Consider the following 18,365-nt stretch of genomic DNA (forward strand, 5'->3'; position numbering starts at 1 on the left):
GCACTGATTTGGTTACAATTAATTGATAAACTCAAGTATTCAAAAGATTGATTCAGTCAGAGAGGCATGTGGTGAGGGTTGTCTGCAAGGATAGAAAAATCAGAATTCCATGGTGGACACAAGAAGTTAAAGAGGCAGCGAAGGAAAAGAAGAAAGCACATTGAAAGATGCTGGCAAATAAGTGAGATTGTGCTCTTAGAGAATACGGGGGGGGCTTAAGAGTCAAAACTGACTGCATAACTGAGAGGAGATCTCCACATAGTCTTTAAAGAAATACTGAGAACTGACCAGGGCTTCTCACCTAACGTCCAATCCTCACCTTCTCGTGGTGCACCCTGTTAGGTATCTACCTGGATACACAACTCAACTCAACATCATCAGAGTTCAAGATCAGTATTATCAACAAAGGAAGCCTGAATGTCAAAGAAATAGAGCTGGCAGAGGAATTGGATAAGTACCAGATCACATAATAGGGGTGACTGAAACAATAAAGACAAAAGTTGGTGAGATCTTTCTGAGCAATAAATACAAAATGTTATATTCAGGCAATAACAATCAGGGAAAAGGAGTAGCTATAGTATGCAACACTAAATACGGGGCTAATCTTCTTGAATGGCAGGCAATTTCAAGAAGAGTGATGTGGGCAAATATCAGAATGGGGAACTGGACAATGAGACTTTTGTGCCTATGGTCCCAAAGAAGGTTCTACTAAGGTAGAAGTGGAAGAAGAATTTTTGAGGCTTTAGAGAAAGCAACTGACACAATGAAAAAGGAAAAGTTAGTCCATGTTGGGGATCTAAATAGCAGAGTAGAAAATGATTGTCAGACATCCAAAAATATTTTGTGAAAATTTGAAGAAAAGAGCAAAGCTAATAATAATAGCAAATACCTGTTGGATTTCTGCTCAGGAGATGGAATGGTTATTACTAACACAACATTCCAACATAAAAATGTGCACAAATTCACATGAAGAGAAGAGGCAAGGAATAAGAAAAGTCTCATTGACTATGTTATTGTTGATAGAGTGAACAGAGGATTTGAAATTGGAAGTGATTGCCATTTAGTCTTGAGCAGGTTAAAATTGAATTTCATATTGAAAAGAAAAACATGTAAGAAAGTTTTAAAGTGAAGAAAAGTTGAACACTTCTCAGTTTTTATTTATTTATTTATTATGGCAAAAGGACTACAAAACATCTACAGGTCAATGTCCAATCTGGAAAGCCAATCCAGGGCCTCATCAGAACTGCCATGGTTAGTTCTGATCCTGTTGATAGATGACCAAACCTTCCTAGGAAGAGTAAAAATAGGCTGCAGAGCACAAGGATCTTCTACCAGGAAGCTATTTGTTGGATGACATGTGGAGAGAATACTCGTCAACAATCTTCCTGGTAGAAGAGAGTTTGTCCATGGACCAGAAAGGCTTTCTAGAATTTAGGCAAAGACTAGGTGGATTTATGAGAGTCTGGTGCAGGAGGCAGGAGTGGATTGCTCATCACTTTATTAAATTCTTTAATTGACACTTGTCTTCTCCATATGTTTGGTGGAGCAATGTTAGACAGGATAGGCAGTTATCCTGTCACAAAGAAGTATGTGCACTTCTTTCCCAGACAGGAGCACGGTATTCTACTGCAGAGAATGTGAGAGCTAGTGCAGATGACCTTAGGACTTCTGCACCACAATCCCAGGTTGTTCCAGCAAGCCTGGAAATGATATTGTTTCTCATTTTAATTTTGTTAGACAGGTTGGTGATGTGCCTTTTATAGGTTAGGCTTCTGTCCAGCTTATGTTAAGGTATTTTGGGAGAGGCTTGTGTTCTACCATTTTTCCACAGAAAGAAAGGTTGAGGTGTCAATTTGCCTCTGCAATGTTCAGGTGAAATACCATGGACACAGCATTTGTTGGATTTGGCTTCAAGTACCACTGCTTGAAGTACTTTTCCAGGTTGTTCGGGTCTGTGTTTAAGGTTGATTACAGGTTGGCAAAGGAGGTAGATTGATGTAAGATTACTAGGTCATCGGCATACATATACTTGCTTGAGCTGGTATGTGGTAAGTCATACACGTAGATGTTAAAGAGTAAAGAGGCTAACACAGAGCTCTGTGGGACAGCGTTGTGAAGGAATCTGGGCATACTCTTTTTTCCACCAATATGGACAAGGATCTTTCTGTTGGAGAGAATGGATTCAAAATGCTGGAAAGTTTTTTTGTACCTTATAATATTTCCTAACTTTAGGAGGAGGCCCCTGATCCAGACTATGTCATAGGCTGATGTTAGGTCAATGAAAGTGGCTCGGATTTAAGATGTGAACTGCAGACTAAAATACACAAACATTACTCAAGAAAAAATGAGTTTCAAAACAGGAACCAAAACTTGGAGATTCATTGGCAAATCGTGAAAAAAATATTGATTGATTCAACAAATAAGTCAGCTTGTGCTCTTAGAGAATACAGAGACAAATGTAAGAAAGTGAAACACTGTGCAAAATTAGCTAAACAAAGTCATGGGAAGACTTTGGTAAGAACATAGAAAATAAATATCAAGAAGGCGGCAAAACATTTCCGAGTCTGTTGAAAAAGCTCAGAAATAGAGGAAAGAGTGATGTAAAAGGAATTAGAGATCATAATAGTGACATGAGAACTGGAGGAAAAGATATCCTTGAATACATGGAGTAATTATTTTGAAAAATTGCTAAATGAAAGCATCAGTGACAGCACAGTGGTAAAAAACGCTCAACAGGCATGCAACAAGGGATCCATGTGAAGTAGAAAAAGCCATCAAAAGCCTGACATGTGGAAAGGTAGCTGGAGTAGATGGTATTCTTCCAGAATGCTCAAGTATGGAGGTATAAAAGTCTTACAGTGGCTGCACTGCATAGTTCAGATGGCCTGGACAGAAGAACAAATTTCACATGATTGGAGTAGAGCTCTCATAGTACCCATATATAAAAAGAGAAATAAAACTGAATGGGGTGCTTAACAAGGTCAAAGCTGTATAACTGAGAGGAGACCTCCACATAGCCTTTAAAGGAATGAGGAGAACCGACCAGGGCTTCTGACCTAATGTCCAATCCTCACCTTCTCATGGTGCACCCTGTTGGATATCTACCAGGATACTGAACAAACAAGGATGGGCTGGCAATTTGGGATTCAGCTGACCAAATTGCATTTTTATTGACTTAAACCAATACCAAATGATGGTACAACATGACAAAATTTAATGCCGGCTGGGGCGTCGCCCGGTTAAATAAGGCCCCCGTTGTTTTCGCCAGGGAACCAGCATGAACAGCGAAAAGCAGCTACTGGAACAAATCTGAAAGCACACCCCAACTCAATATCACCAGAGTTAAAGATCAGTACTATCAACATAAGAAGCCTGAATGGCAAAGAAATGGAGCCAGGCTGAGGAATTAGTTAATTACCAGATCGACATAATACGGGTGACTGAAACAAAAAAAGACAAAAACTGGTGAGATCTATTTGAGCAATGAATACAAGATGTTATCCTTTCTTTTAGGATTGCACAGTGATCTGAATGCATTTTTGAAAATTATGGAGACAACTACCGTATTTGAATAAAAACTTTAGTTTAATATAACTAAAATCTACAATTCGACGTTTCGACCTTTATGTCAAGGTCATCTTCTGGAGCGTACAAATATACACAAAAAAACAAGCTATACTACAATCAAACTAGTTCGTTAAAGACACTGACCAACCGCTACCACAATTGTTGGCCTGACCTCTGGTGGAAAAAAATAAAAATAAAAATAAAAAAATTAAAAATAAAATAAAAAATAAAAAATTATACATAAACGCTAGAGTCCTATTATTTGTGTTGTCTACTATATTTTTCCACCAGAGGTCAGGCCAACAATTGTGGTAGCGGGTTGGTCAGTGTCTTTAACGAACCAGTTTGATTGTAGTATAGCTTGTTTCTTGTGTATATTTGTATATAGTAGACAACACAAATAATAAAACTCTAGCGTTGATGTATAATTTTTTATTTTTTTCCACCAGAGGGCAGGCCAACAATTGTGGTAGCAGTTGTTAGTGTCTTTAACGAACCAGTTTGATTGTAGTATAGCTTGTTTCTTGTGTATATTTGTACGCTCCAGAAGATGACCTTGACATAAAGGTCGAAAAGTTGAATTGTAGATTTTAGTTATATTAAACTAAAGTTTTTATTCAAACACAGTAGTTGTCTCCATAATTTTCAAAAATGCGACAAGATGTTATATTCAGGCAATGACAATAATGGAAAAGAAGGAGTAGCCATAGTATTCAACACAAAATACGAGGCTAATCTTCTTGAATGGCAGTCAGTCTCAAGTAGAGTGATGTGGGCAAATATCAGAATGGGAAAACAGCCTATGAGACTTATTTATGCCTATGGTCCCACAGAAGGTTCTACTAAGGTAGAAGTGTAAGAATTTTTTGATGCTTTAGAGAAAGCAACTAATACAATGAAAAAGGAAAAGCTGGTAGTTGTTGGGGATCTAAATAGCAGAGTAGGAAATGATTGTGAGACATACAAAAATATTTTGGGAAAATTTGGAGAAAAGAGCAAAGCTAATAATAACGGCAAATATTTGTTGGATTTCTGCTCAGGACATGGACTGGTTATTACTAACACCATGTTCCAACATAAAAATGTGCACAAATTCACATCGAGAGAAGAGGCAAGGAATAAGAAAAGTCTCATTGACTATGTTATTGCTGAGAGTGAAGTTTTCTCCCTGGTGCAGGACACCAGAGTGTACAGAGTATTTGAAATTGGAAGCAATCACTATTTAGTCTTGAGCAGGATAAAATTGAATTTCATATTGAAAAGAATGACATGTAAGAAAGTTTCAAAGCGAATAAAGGTTCAGCAGCTCTCAGATGTGAACTGTAGACTAAAATACACAAAGATTATTGAAGAAAAAAATGAAAGAGTTTGAGAACAGGAACCAAACTTTGGAGATTCGGTGGCAAACTTTGAAGAAAATCCTGATTGATTTAGCCAGAGAGGCATGTGGTGAGGTTGTCTGCAAGGATAGAAAAATCAGAACTCCATGGTGGACAGAGGAAGTTAAAGAGGCAGTGAAGGGAAAAGAAGAAAGCATATCAAAAGTTCCTGTCAAATAAGTCAGCTTGTGCTCTTAGAGAATACAGAGACAAATGTAAGGAAGCGAAACACTGTGTAAAACTAACTAAACAAAAGTCATGGGAGGTCTTTGCCAAGAACATGGAAAATCAATATCAAGAAGGTGGTAAGATATTCTGGAGGTTGTTGAAGAAGCTTAAAAATGGAGGTAAGAGTGCTGTAAAAGGAATTAGAGATGATAAAGGTGACATGAAAACAGGAGAAAAAGATATCCTTGAAGTATGGAGTAATTACTACAAAAAATTGCTAAATGAAACAAGCAGTGATGAAAGCACAGCATTAAAAAACACTCAACCGGCATACAGGCAGAAATACATATCCATAATTGAAGTAGAAAAAGCCATCAAAGGCTTAAAATGTGGAAAGGCAACTGGAGTAAATGATATTCGACCAGAAATGCTGAAGTATGGTGGTATAAAATTCTTACAGCGACTGTAATGTATAGTTCAGAAAGCCTGGACAGAGAGACAAATTCCTGATGATTGGAGTAGAGCTCTAATAGTGACCATATATAAAAAGGAAAATCAAACTGAATGTGAGAATTACAGAGGTATTTCCCTACTGAGCGTTCCTGGCAAGATCTATGCAAATATACTTGAGAAACGGTTGAGAACAATTGTGGAAGAAAAGCTTGGTGAAGAACAAGCTGGATTCAGGCCAAATAGAGGCTGTCAGGATCAGATCTTCACTTTACGACAAATAGTCGAGAAAGCATGGGAAAATACAAAGATCTGTATTTAAGTTTTGTTGACCTAGAAAAGGCATATGACAAGGTGCTAAGAGAGAAGTTATTCAATACGCTACAGTTATATGGTGTCAATATGGCATTATATCAAGCAATTCTTAGTCTTTATTTGAGTTGTAAATCAGCAGTTAGAATTGAAGGAAGTACAGGAAGATGTTTTAATGTTAAATCTGGTGTGAGACAAGGATGTACATTATCCCGTCTGTTATTCATTATCTATATGGATCATATTATGAAGGAAAGTGGTATTAAACATGATATCAAAATTGGAGATGTTAATGTCAGCTCTTTGCTTTATGCAGACGATGGTATACTTCTAAATAAATCCGCTACAAGTTTGCAAGATTCCCTGACTAAACTGAATAACTGTTGTAATAGGTATGGTATGAAGGTCAGCAATAAAAAGACAAAGACATTGAAAATAGGCAGAATCATTGAAAATGTCAACTGTGAGAGAAATTAGTCGGAACACTAAATTAGCTGTATACAAGACGGTGTTCAAACCAATTTTAACTTATGGATCTGAGAGCTTGGTCAGAAGTAAAACACTTGACCAAAGACTAGAGACTGCATATATGAGAGTCCTGAGAAAGATTAGAGGGGTGAACAGATGGCATCAATGGCAATATCATATTAAAAACGAGGATATTAGGAAAGAACTTGACATTGTCAGCATCCAGGAATGCGTTAGCAGATCTAATCTTAGGTGGTATGGTCACTTAAACAGAATGGGTGAGGAAAGATTAGCAATACAAGTGTTCTCCACCAGGTTGGCAGGAAAACGACTCAGAGGAAGACCAAGAAATAGGTGTGGATTGATACGGTACAAATTGCCTTAGACGATAAAAATATAAGATCTGATAATATTGGAGTCTTAACAAGCAGTAGACTGATTTGGAGGAAAATTGTAGATAGGAAGTTATTAATGATGTAAATTTTTCATGTAGTACTATCATATTCTGTACACCCCTTGAGGGTACAAATCAGAAATTTGATGATGATGATGATAAAACTGAATGTGAGAATTACAGAGGTATTTTTCCCTACTGAGTGTTCCTGGTAAGATTTATGCAAGTATACTTGAGAAATGGTTGAGAAGAATTGTGGAAGAAAAGCTTGGTGAAGAGCAAGCTGGACTCAGGCCAAACAGAGGATGTCAGGATCAGATTTTCACTTTATGAAAAATTGTTGAGAAATCATGGGAATATAATAAAGATCTGTATTTAAGTTTTGTAGATTTGGAGCCAAGAGAAAAGCTATTCAAAATGCAACAGTTATATATTGTCAGTGGGACATTATACAAGCAATTTAGTGTTTATTTGAGTTGTAAGTCAGCAGTTAGAATTAAAGGAAGTACAGAAAGATGATTTTTATGTTAAATCAAGTGTCAGACAAGGATGCACATTATCCCCTGTGTTATTCATTATCTATATGGATCACATTATGAAAGCAAGAAGTATTAAATCTGATATCAAAATTGGAGATGTTAATCTCAGTTCTTTACTTTATGCAGATAATGTTATACTTTTAAATAAATCCAGTACAAGTACAATTGAATAAATGCTGTAATAAATTTGGTATGAAAATCAGAAATAACAAGACAATGAAAATAGACAGAACTACTGAAGATATCAACTGCATCATGAATGGAGAACCTATAGAACAAGTAAAACATTTCAGCTACTTATGCACAGTTTTTAGTTAAGACAGTAAATTAAAAATGGAAATACACAACAGAATCAACAAAGCCAGTATGGTAGGAAGTCAACTGAATAAATTTATATGGAATAAGAGAGAAATTAGTCAAGACAATAAATTAGCTGTATACAAGACAGTGTTCAAATCAATTTTAACTTGTGGATCTGAGAGCAGGGGTTGAAATGAAACTTGACTAGAGACCACAGATATGAGTCCTGAGAAAGATTAGGGGCATGACCAGATGGCAATATCATATTAAAAATGAGGATATTAGGAAAGAACTTGACATTATTAGCATCCAGGAATGTGTTAGGAGAGCTTATCTCACATGGTATGGTCACTTAAACAGAAGCAAACAAGTGTTCTTTGTCAGGTTGGCAGGAAAAAGACCCACAGGTAGAACAAAATATAGGTAGACTGATACAGTAAAAAGTGCCTTAGAAGATAGAAATATAAGATCCGATAATGTTGAAATGTTAATACGTGATTTGGAGGAAAATTGTAGAAAGTCAGTAATGATGTAAGTTTTTCATATAGTACTATCATATCTGTACACCCCCTTGAGAGTATATATGTCAGCAATTTGATGACAAATTATTCAAAGTTATCCTACAATTAATTGCATTAGACCAATTAAGATGAGCACTGATGTGCTGTACACTCTTAAAACTTTCATACATCGATAAAAATGCAATCATATAGTCAAACTGAAGATGAATTTTGTAGCGAGGTTGCATAAGCCACGGCAGCACACCCAACTGAAATGGGCTTGTGACACCACTGGTAAACAATCATATCGTCATCCATAAATAGCCAAAAAGTATGACCTTTACCCCCACATATTAAATTATCAACTCTGATCCACTAAGGATAAACTCTATCCCCTAGAATATCCTGCAGTGTATGAAATTCTTCTCTGTGACTTGGCATACTATGGACAACAGGAAGATCCGTTAACATTTGCCTTGGAGAACATTAGAAATGCATTTGCTACTATTATTAAGGCAAGTCTGGACTGGCAGACAATGCTTTGGACACCCTTTCACACAGGATTAGATGGAAGAAAACCAATGTGCTACATAAAAATCATTACAGGTCAAAAAGATTATTATTTTTAGAGTCAAAAATGACTATGAAGCATTCCCCTAATCTGAATAAGTATGATTGCATTAATTTTCCAAAAATTTGGAAAACTGTTAGCTTAACATCAACTCCTATACAGCTGTCTGTAATACTTCTATTTTATAAATTTAGAGGATACCAAATTAGGACTTTAGAATGTTTGTCCATTACAATTTTAATTGTTTCACTTACTCATTGTTGCGAGTAAACTGTAGCATGTTGTTTTGTGCTCTGAACATGCTAGTTCGAAATCCAGAGAAATATAAGCCAGTTAATAAACATATTTTATAATTTAGTTCACTTGGCATTGTATTACCATTAGAATAAGTTATGTGTTAAAGGCTTAACAACACTCATTTAAGGTCAGGGTGTAATATAAACGTTTACTTATTAAGATTTATGAAAATATTTCAGAAATAAAATTTATAAGAACACATTGAATTAAAAATTATAAAACATATCTACCATCAGTGATTACTGAGATTGTCTCTCGGCAACCTTTACTTTCAAAAACATTCCAAATTCGCACAGTCTTGTCCCATGAAGCACTCACAAGAATACTTTGAGTAGGGCTAAAACTAACAGAACTTACTGGTGATTCATGTCCTGCTAATATCTGTAACAGAATATTAAATTTGCTATATACAGAATGCTGATCAGTCAAATACTGTATTGCACACAAGAAAACAAGCATTTAAAAAAAAAAAAAAAAAATTACAAATCTTTAACTAGATGTATATAATTCTGTCCCTTAATTGAGTATGATTAGATACAATATTCCAGAGTTTTACACCCCGAGGAAGAGAGAGAGAAAGAGAGAAATAATAATAAATAGAAAAATAATAATAAAAAAATGACTATCTTTACTAATAAAATATAACAATAAAGTGTATTCACTAGCGATTGTTTTTCATGCTTTAAAAAAAGTTGTACATTGAAAACTGACTGGTTTTCACCAGTTTTAATTTAAATTAAAAAAAAAAAAACCCTAAAAAGTATTTTTTAAACTTCTAATTATCGCTATAATGTGAAACTTCAAAGGAGTCCAAGAGCTCATCATACTAGGGAACTCCATACCACACAAAGTACTAAAGTTGTTATTTTTTTTTTAAAATTGATCCCATACATGAGAGGTCAAAGGACCAATAAGCAGAGTGTTGCTGCTGTGTAGAGTGCAATTAAGAATGGAGATAGATGCATATTGATGTTTTTCCTGAAGAGTTGCAGGTTGTAGTTGTTTGGCAATACTTCATGAGGAAGGCCATCCTAGAGGAAAAAGATGGATGGAAAGAAACATGAAAAGTGTCCAAGGACATAAATACACAGTGCTGTGTGGGGTGCAAATAAGAGCTGAGATAGAAGCTTATTGAATTTTCATGAAGAATTGCAGGTTGTAGTTGTCTGGGAATAAACACTCATGAGGAAGACTGTTCCAGAGGACAGTTTAAAAGGTTTTGAATAAAAATGTTTAAGAAGAATAAATGGTACAAAGTGGACTGAAAGAAAAAAGACAAGTGATAAAGTAAGGGATGAGTTGAGGTTACACTAATAACATCCTAAATAGGCATACAAAAGACAGTTATAGTGGTGTTTAGGCACATAGCAAGGATGAGGCAAGAAAGACTGCCTTATATCCTTCTTTATGGAAGTGTTTGGGGGGGGGGGGGTGCAACCAAGGCAGGTGAAGACTGAGATGATGACATGAAATCTTGAAGATCCATTCAGACTTCATTCCAACAGATGGCAAGGCTGGCAGAGGGCAGAACCTAATGGAGAAAAAGAATCGATGGAACACTCAACCCATCCTGAACAGACGAGAATAATGATTATGAGAATTCCCAAAGGCATACGACAAGCTCCCAAGAGAAAAGCTGTTCAAAACACTCTTTAATAGATCTTTACTTTATGCAGAGGATGTTATTTTCTTAAATAAATCCAGTACAGGTCTTCAAGATTCTTTAAGTAAACTGAATAACTGCCACAACTGGTTTGTCATGAAAATCTGCAATAAAAGGACAAAAACTATGAAAACAGGCAGAAAAAGTGTAAAATAACAACTGCATTGTGAATAGGGAATGGCTACTTCTTCAAATAAGAAGTAGCCTGAATTCACACAATGCACATAAGGCAAAAATCTTTTTAGATAACTTGTTTTGTAAAAGACTAAGAACTTCCTGGGTTAGAACGTTGGTGAATAGTGAGACTATGCCAAAGCTTACCATTCTGTCTGCTTCGTTAAGTTGGATGTTCTTGATCTTCGAGACAAAATCAGCTGAGTTCTTGATATATGAAAAGGATTTTCCTGTGAGATGTTTTAAGGAGGAAGCGAGATATTTCAAGAGATTGTATGTAGGAGAGCCAATGCCTTCAACTATTGGTCTAAGAGGAGTGTTTTCTTTGTGGATCTTCAGAAAGGCAATATAAATGGGGAATAAGAGGATGAAGAGAGCGGAGTGATAGGCTGATATTCCTAGGTAATTCTAAGTTGGATTTGAGAAGATTATTTGTCTGGTTATGTAGTTCTCTTGTAGGGTCAATTTTGAAGTTCAGAGTAAGTATTACAATCTAATAATTCACAAATATAGCTTCTATCCTAAGTAGGTTTGCGTCTTGTGTTAGTAGATTAGAGGCAGCCTTTTCTATTTTTGTAAGAAAAAGTTCTTTAGGATTAGGAATAGATCTAGGTGAAGCCAGCTGGCAAAGGGAATGCCACTGTCATCCTGAATAGAACCGATTATTAGATTGTAATGCTTACCCTCAAAAATTAGGAATTATTTCCACACTAGCTCATCGGGCGAGATTCTTATTGTCAGAAGAAGAACTTCAACAAGAACTTAGTTACCTCAGAAGGACTTTTTTAAATAATGGTTTACTCTCCTAAAAGTATCTATAATCATCTGGTGTGAGGCACTGTGTGTGTGAACGGCATCATGAGTAAGCCAAAACTGGCATACTCATGATGTACATAATCAATATAGTAATGAAGTGTACATAATCAATATAATAATGAAGTGTACATAATCAACATAGTAATGAAGATAACTCAAACCCAACAGCCTACATCTCCTTACCGTATATAAGTTATCTTTCTACTAAACTGGCGAAAATCCTGAAGAAATTTAATGTTAAAACATATTTCTCCACCTTTCCAAAACTCTGATCTTGCCTCTGTCAACCTAAAGTAAAACACAACCTTCTTCAGTTCCCAGGAGTATACAAAATAATTTGCAGTTGCAGCAAATCATATTATGGCCAGACAGAAAAGTCTATCTCTCTCCACCTAGAACACCAATGTGACATCTCTTATAACAGAGTCCGTGTTAGCGCCCTATCCAGCCATGTTTTATTCTCAGCTAATACCATTGTTGAAGGACGACAATGTCATACAGACTGGAACTTCAAACATCCATAAATGTCCTGATGAATTAGAAAGATGTATCTTGGACCCCAAAGAAATAGCTCTCGATCCTACCCATCTAAACAGCAATCTCAGTTACATTCTACCCGATTAACAGAGTGCTGTAATCCAGTTTTGGCGTACTCATGATGTCATTCACATGCACAGTGCTTCACACCAGAACTTATGCTGGGACTCAATTTCAAACACAACTACTACTTGTTCTAAACTCTGTGTTTATCTGAAGTACATTCTCGTGGAAAGGCTTAGATGTTGGTTATGCATTTTCACTATATAATTTAAGGAAATTACAATGTACTAGGATATACATTAAAATAAATTTTAACATATTTCTATATTTCGGCAACGTCATGTTGCCATTTTCAAGAACTTAAGTACAAGACACGTGCACACAGGCACAACAAAACAGTAAGTGAGGAAGAAGTAGGAATGAAGTAGAAATAAATCCACAAATTAGAAAACTCCACAGGCTCCTTAAGAAGGTCACCTCTTGGCCTGTGGAAATCACTAACAAATTAAAACCATATAACTCCATCCCGTATTTATGGACTCCCAAAAATTCACAAGGAAAATGTGCCATTACATCCCATAGTGGATGGCATTTATTCCCCCACATACAAACTAGCTAAACATTTGGCCAAAGCTCTCTCACACTATACTGGCAACACACCTTCATACATAAAAAAACTCAGCCCACTTCAAAGCCAGCATAGAAAACCTTACACTCAAACACATTGACATAATGGTCAGTTTTGATGTCTCCTCCTTATTTACAAATGTCCCACTCAAAGAATCCTTAGAGCTAATCCAAGCTAAATTTCCTCCCGATATCACACCCTATTTCAGTTCACAATGAACTCAGGCTATTTTGTTTGGCAAGGAAAATTCTACAAACAAATAGAGGGGACAGCCATGGTTCTCCACTCTCCCCACCCTTGGCCAACTTTTATATGGAGACTTTTGAAGAGGAAGCCTTAAACTCTGCCCCACAAAAACCAACCATTTGGCTTTGCTATGTAGATGATGTATTCGCTATTTGGCCACATGGCTCTGATGCACTCCTCTCCTTCTTAACACACTTAAACAACCAACACCCAGAATCAAATTCACCCTGGAAGAGGAAAAAAACAACTGCATTCCTTTCTTAGACACACTAGTCACCTGCCAGCCTGATGGAACCTTGGTTTTCTCAGTATATAGAAAACCCACCCATACAGGCAGATACAGTCACCAACAATCCCCCCCCCCAACAATATGGAGTCATTAAGACACTACACAACAGGGCTAAACTTATCTACTTGAATGACAATGCCCTAACCACAGAACTAAACCACATTCTCAACACTTTCTCATCCAATGGCTACCCCCCCCCAAAAAAAAAATCCAAAAAATATTGGAACCAGTAAACCACAACCTCCTCCTCCCTCCCCCCCTCACAACAAGGATTATTCTAAATCCATCACCATATCCTACATCCGAGGCACCTCGGAAAAAATCACAAAAATCTTAAAAAAACATAACTTAACTTCTTGTTACAGACCATATAAAAAATTGGCATCCCTTATCCGCTCTACTAAAGACCAACCTCCCCCCCCCCCCTAGACCTACCTGGTGTATACCAGGTCCCTTGCAGCTGTAAGCTGTCTTACTTTGGCCAAACAGGCAGGACAGCAAATATCAGAATTTCAGAACACAAGGACTATATCCGTTTTCACCAATACAGCCATTCTGGTCTTGCTGACCATGCACTGGATACCTGCCATAGAATACGGTGGAAGAAAGGCAGGATAATACACCGTAGCAAATACAGATATGAAAGGCTTTTCATGGAATCAGCTTCAGCCCTAAGAAACAATCCAAACCTCAACAAATTTGGCTGCATGAGACTTCCTCAAATTTGGGAAACCTACATTAGAAGACCTACAGCCCAATTGCCCAAGAATACGAACATTGCCTGCTAGAGGGCACCATCAGGATTTTAGGAGAAATAATAGCTTCCTACTTCTTCCTCACTTACTGTTTTGTTGTACCTGCATGCACGTGTCTTGTACTTAAGTTCTTGAAAATGGCAACGTGATGTTGCCGAAATATATTAAAATTTATTTTAATGTATATCCTAGTATGTTGTAATTTCCTTAAATTATATAGTAAAAACATCTAAAGTACAATATATTTTTAAGATGTTGTTTTCTCCATGGTACTGTACTTACCTGACGAAGTCAGCATTTCCGATGAAACTAGTGGTGAAACCTTATTAAATCTCTTATATTTTTTCTCGGTGTTTAAGTCAGTTAATAATTATAAACATATATATATATATATTCCTGATAATGACCTTGAAGTAAAGGTCAAACATTGAGTGTTATTTTATCTCAGTTTAAGTAAAGTAAGAGTTCTAACATGGTACTTGTCTCCATAATCCTACACAGTAAACAGGATTTAATTTTATAGCATATAAAAATTTTTGCAAGTGCAACAAAAGTTTACTTACATCTAACAGATGTCCAGTTTTCATGGACCACACAAAAATTTCAAAAGAATCCTGTGATCCAGCACAAACAATTTCACCACTGGGATCCACACTGAGGCAGAAAAACTGTACAGGGCGTGGAGACGTGAAAGTTCGGAAGTTTCTATACCTATTTATCATAAATATATTATAAAATTAATTATATTAAACAATACAGCAGTCAAAAAACATCTCTGATTACCACTGCCTTCAATGATTTATTAGATGGCTCTTTTAGTAGAAAACACAGTCTTTATCATTATTATCTAAAAAGAAAAGAACACGAGGAGCACAATGCTGTAATAGAACCATAAAAAATAATAAAAGCATATCATTCAAATTTAAAAAATAACTAAATAACAAAAATTATTATAATTTGAATGCAAGCCTTCCTCCCTCATTCCACCCAAAATTCTCAACAAATATTCAAGTCTCAGCTCTCCAACAAGTGTTCCAAGGCAGTTCATGAAAAAAATTCAACATATTAAAAATTACTTGAGATCAAAATTCACCATTGCACTTAGCATATATCACAGTTTGTAACAACTGCAAAAAACCATCAGTAAATCAAAATTCAATTTCGAAAGCATCAAATGCCTCGAACTTTTCTCCTGTTCTAATGGCAATCGAGCCTTCTGGTCAGTAGCCAAAATCACTGATGTAACATTTGGCCACCCATGATTCTACAGTGCTAACAACTAGATGGTACTATTGTGACATCATCCAAAGACAAGGTTGACTTACTGGCATCATACTTCTCTTCCAATTTCTGAATTGATGATCATGACAAAGTACTTGCTGTCCCCCCCCCCTTACATGCACTACCAGAACTACTCACGCCATGCTGCCTCTAATTTGTGACCAGAAAGAAATCAGAAAAACTCTGAATAACTTGGATGTCTGGTCCTGACAGCACATCGCCTATTGTGCTGAAAACTTGTTCTTCAAAATCACCTATTCTGTATTGCATCTTTAATCTTCCCTACTTGACTAGCATCTATTCTACAACACGGAAAAAAACCTGCATTCAGTCCTTTTCAAAGGGTGATAAAAGTCAGCCAATAAATTACATCAAATTTTTCTCACTTCTATTCTTTAAAAAACTATAGAGAAGGTCATCAACAGCCAACTTCTACACTATCTGGAGGTCACTTAATTAGTTAATTAACTAATTAGTGACCAACAATATGGATTCTGCCACTTTCAATCCACAGATGATCTCCTAGCATTTATCGCCCACCCCTGAACTTAAGCCATGGATAGGTTTGTAGAAACTCACATGGTCACACATTTCTAAAGTATTTCAACAGGTTTCGAATGGAGGTCTGCTCAGCAAACTACCATCCTATTGTATGCTTTCAACCTATTGCAGATGGTTCATCAGATTCCTCTCTGGTTATTTATTGTGCATCAAGTTAGATATTTCCTCTTCAAGTATCTCAGGGCTCTTTATTCTCCTCCTTCTCCACTTCTGCTTGCATTCTATCTACACCTGCACATAAATGACCTGCTTTCACTGACTTCAAATCCTATCCATGGCTATGGTGGTGACAGTACACTCCACTCTTCCTTCTCATTCAACAGACCTTGTCCTGTCCAATCATAGCCTCAAGATCCTCCATAATAAATGCTGATCTCCTCACTATTCTTCAATAGAGTGAATATAACCTTATGACCTTCAACACTATTAAACCATAATCCTGTATAATTTCCTGTAAGAAAGATCTCATGTCACTTCCCTTTATTTTTGATAACACTCAGATATCAAAACCTAATCAGATTTTGCTTCTTGGCTGATCTGCATTCTATCTGATATGCACTTCCAGCCTTTCCTGGCACAAGTATATCTTAGCTATAACGTCTGCAGATGCCAAAAATATTTTGTATACTTTTCTGTGCAAGGCATTACTTTTCACCTAAACAACTACCACACTGTATAAACCACAAATATACCCAAACATGGAATTCTGCTCACACATTTGGGGTGGTGCACCCACACCTTAAGTTTTGCTAGTATTGCCTGATGATATTCAGAAGAGTACAATCAGATTACTTGATAACCCTTCTCTCATGAAGTGTCATTCCAGTCCCCCTCTCTCACAGCCATTCAGTCTCTGCCTTATGCTTCTTCTTCTATAGGTATTTTCATGGTCAATGCTTTGTTGAATTTGCTACTATCATTTCTCCCCTTTCTTAAACAATTGGAAGAACAAGAGTAGCTGCTAGTCAACATCCATTTACCATCTCATCCACCTTTAAACTTATCAATCCAACTTCTTCTCCTCTTCCTCCATTCCATCTACCTCTGTCCTCTGGAACACCTTCTTTCACTCAGTCTTCCCCAAAGACTGACTGAATGTCCTTCAGCTATTCAAAAAGATGCCAAACAAATTTCTTTTTATTCTCTTATCGACATTCAGAAATGATGTGCTATAGGTTTTGTAACCTTTCATTTGTGGGTCAGATCTAAAAAAGAAAGAAAGAAAGAAAAGAAAATAGCATGAAAAGAAAACTGAATCACTTATTTTAACTATTAATTATAACCATAAAATTTAACCATTCACCTTTCTCAAATAAGACTTTCATTAATATGTACACATACATACATAACCAAAATCAAACCTGAGAAACTTGTCATACTTTTTTCAGTAAGTTATTTGTGACCAGGGTCACTTAAGAGTCTGAGCCAAATAAATGGAAGAAAACCTCTAAGCGGCCTATAGAGAATTGACTGAGAAGATTTCAGATCGATTGTCCAATCCTCATATTCCTAGTGCACCTTGTTAGTAGGTAAATCCACTTGGATACTGAACGAACAAGAATAATACCAATTTGAGACTTGACTGATCAAATTTTTGTAATGACTGAAACTACTAATTTATATAAATTATGATATAGCATAATCAGCTATTATACCACTGAGGCATGATAGCTGATTATGCATTACAAGATCTTCCCAGACATTTTCATCAGAATGAATGAACAAGTTCTGATGAACTTGTTCCATATACTGGAACGACCTCGACAGAAATGAAGATATGCACCATCAATTAAAAAGCATCAATGGAAGAGTAAAAGCTAACAGAGGAACTGCAGAAATACCATGATGACATAATTGGTCTACTGCAGTAAAAGAAAACTAAAACAAGTCAGACCTTTTTTTAATAATAGTCATTCATTAATTAATGAATAAGCCAGTCATGATGTGGATATGCCACATGATGCCTGGGTAAATAGGTGAGGGTTGAGTGAAGGGCTAGTAACCCATCCTCGTAAAAAAGTGCTTTGCTATGGAAACCAGGATCGCAGAAATATCTGACCAAAATATAATATTAAATGAAGAAAAACTATTTGGAGCCAAAAAAAAACACAAATTGCATGTTGGAATTGAACAGTATGTATGATAAATCAAAAGCAGCCAATATAGCCAAAGAAATGAAAGACTACAAAATTGATATAGTGGGAATAAGCGAGACAAGATGAAATGGACAGGGACTGATCCAGTTGAGTTCAGGAGAAACAATAATATATGCTGGAAACAAAGATGAGGATAGCACACAAAAAAAAAGGAAGTAAAGCAAGAGCTGCAATGATAGAATGGGTACCAATTACAGAAAGATGCATAAGAGTAAGATTTAACTCAAGATTCTATAAAGTGTCAATTATAAATGTATATGCACCAAAGAATAATGCAGATGAAAAAGAAAAATGTGAATTTTATGATATAT

General features: G+C 36.2%; 1 protein-coding gene across 1 annotated transcript in view; it reads right to left on the reverse strand.

Moving 5' to 3' along the window:
• LOC150105806 (periodic tryptophan protein 2 homolog) overlaps positions 1–18,365 on the reverse strand; it is a 203,313-nt gene that overhangs the window by 72,708 nt on the left and 112,240 nt on the right. The window contains exons 12-13 of the mRNA XM_090393595.1: positions 14,620–14,767; positions 9,176–9,326 (exon numbers count right to left, since the gene is read on the reverse strand). Coding sequence (XP_090249721.1) covers positions 9,176–9,326; positions 14,620–14,767 — 299 coding nt within the window. The remainder of the gene's footprint in view (positions 1–9,175; positions 9,327–14,619; positions 14,768–18,365) is intronic.

This window comes from Typopeltis vanoorti, chromosome 6 (genome assembly GCF_054136105.1).
Source record: "Typopeltis vanoorti isolate ZY-2024b chromosome 6, IOZ_Tvanoo_1.0, whole genome shotgun sequence".
NCBI classification, from domain to species: domain Eukaryota; kingdom Metazoa; phylum Arthropoda; class Arachnida; order Uropygi; family Thelyphonidae; genus Typopeltis; species Typopeltis vanoorti.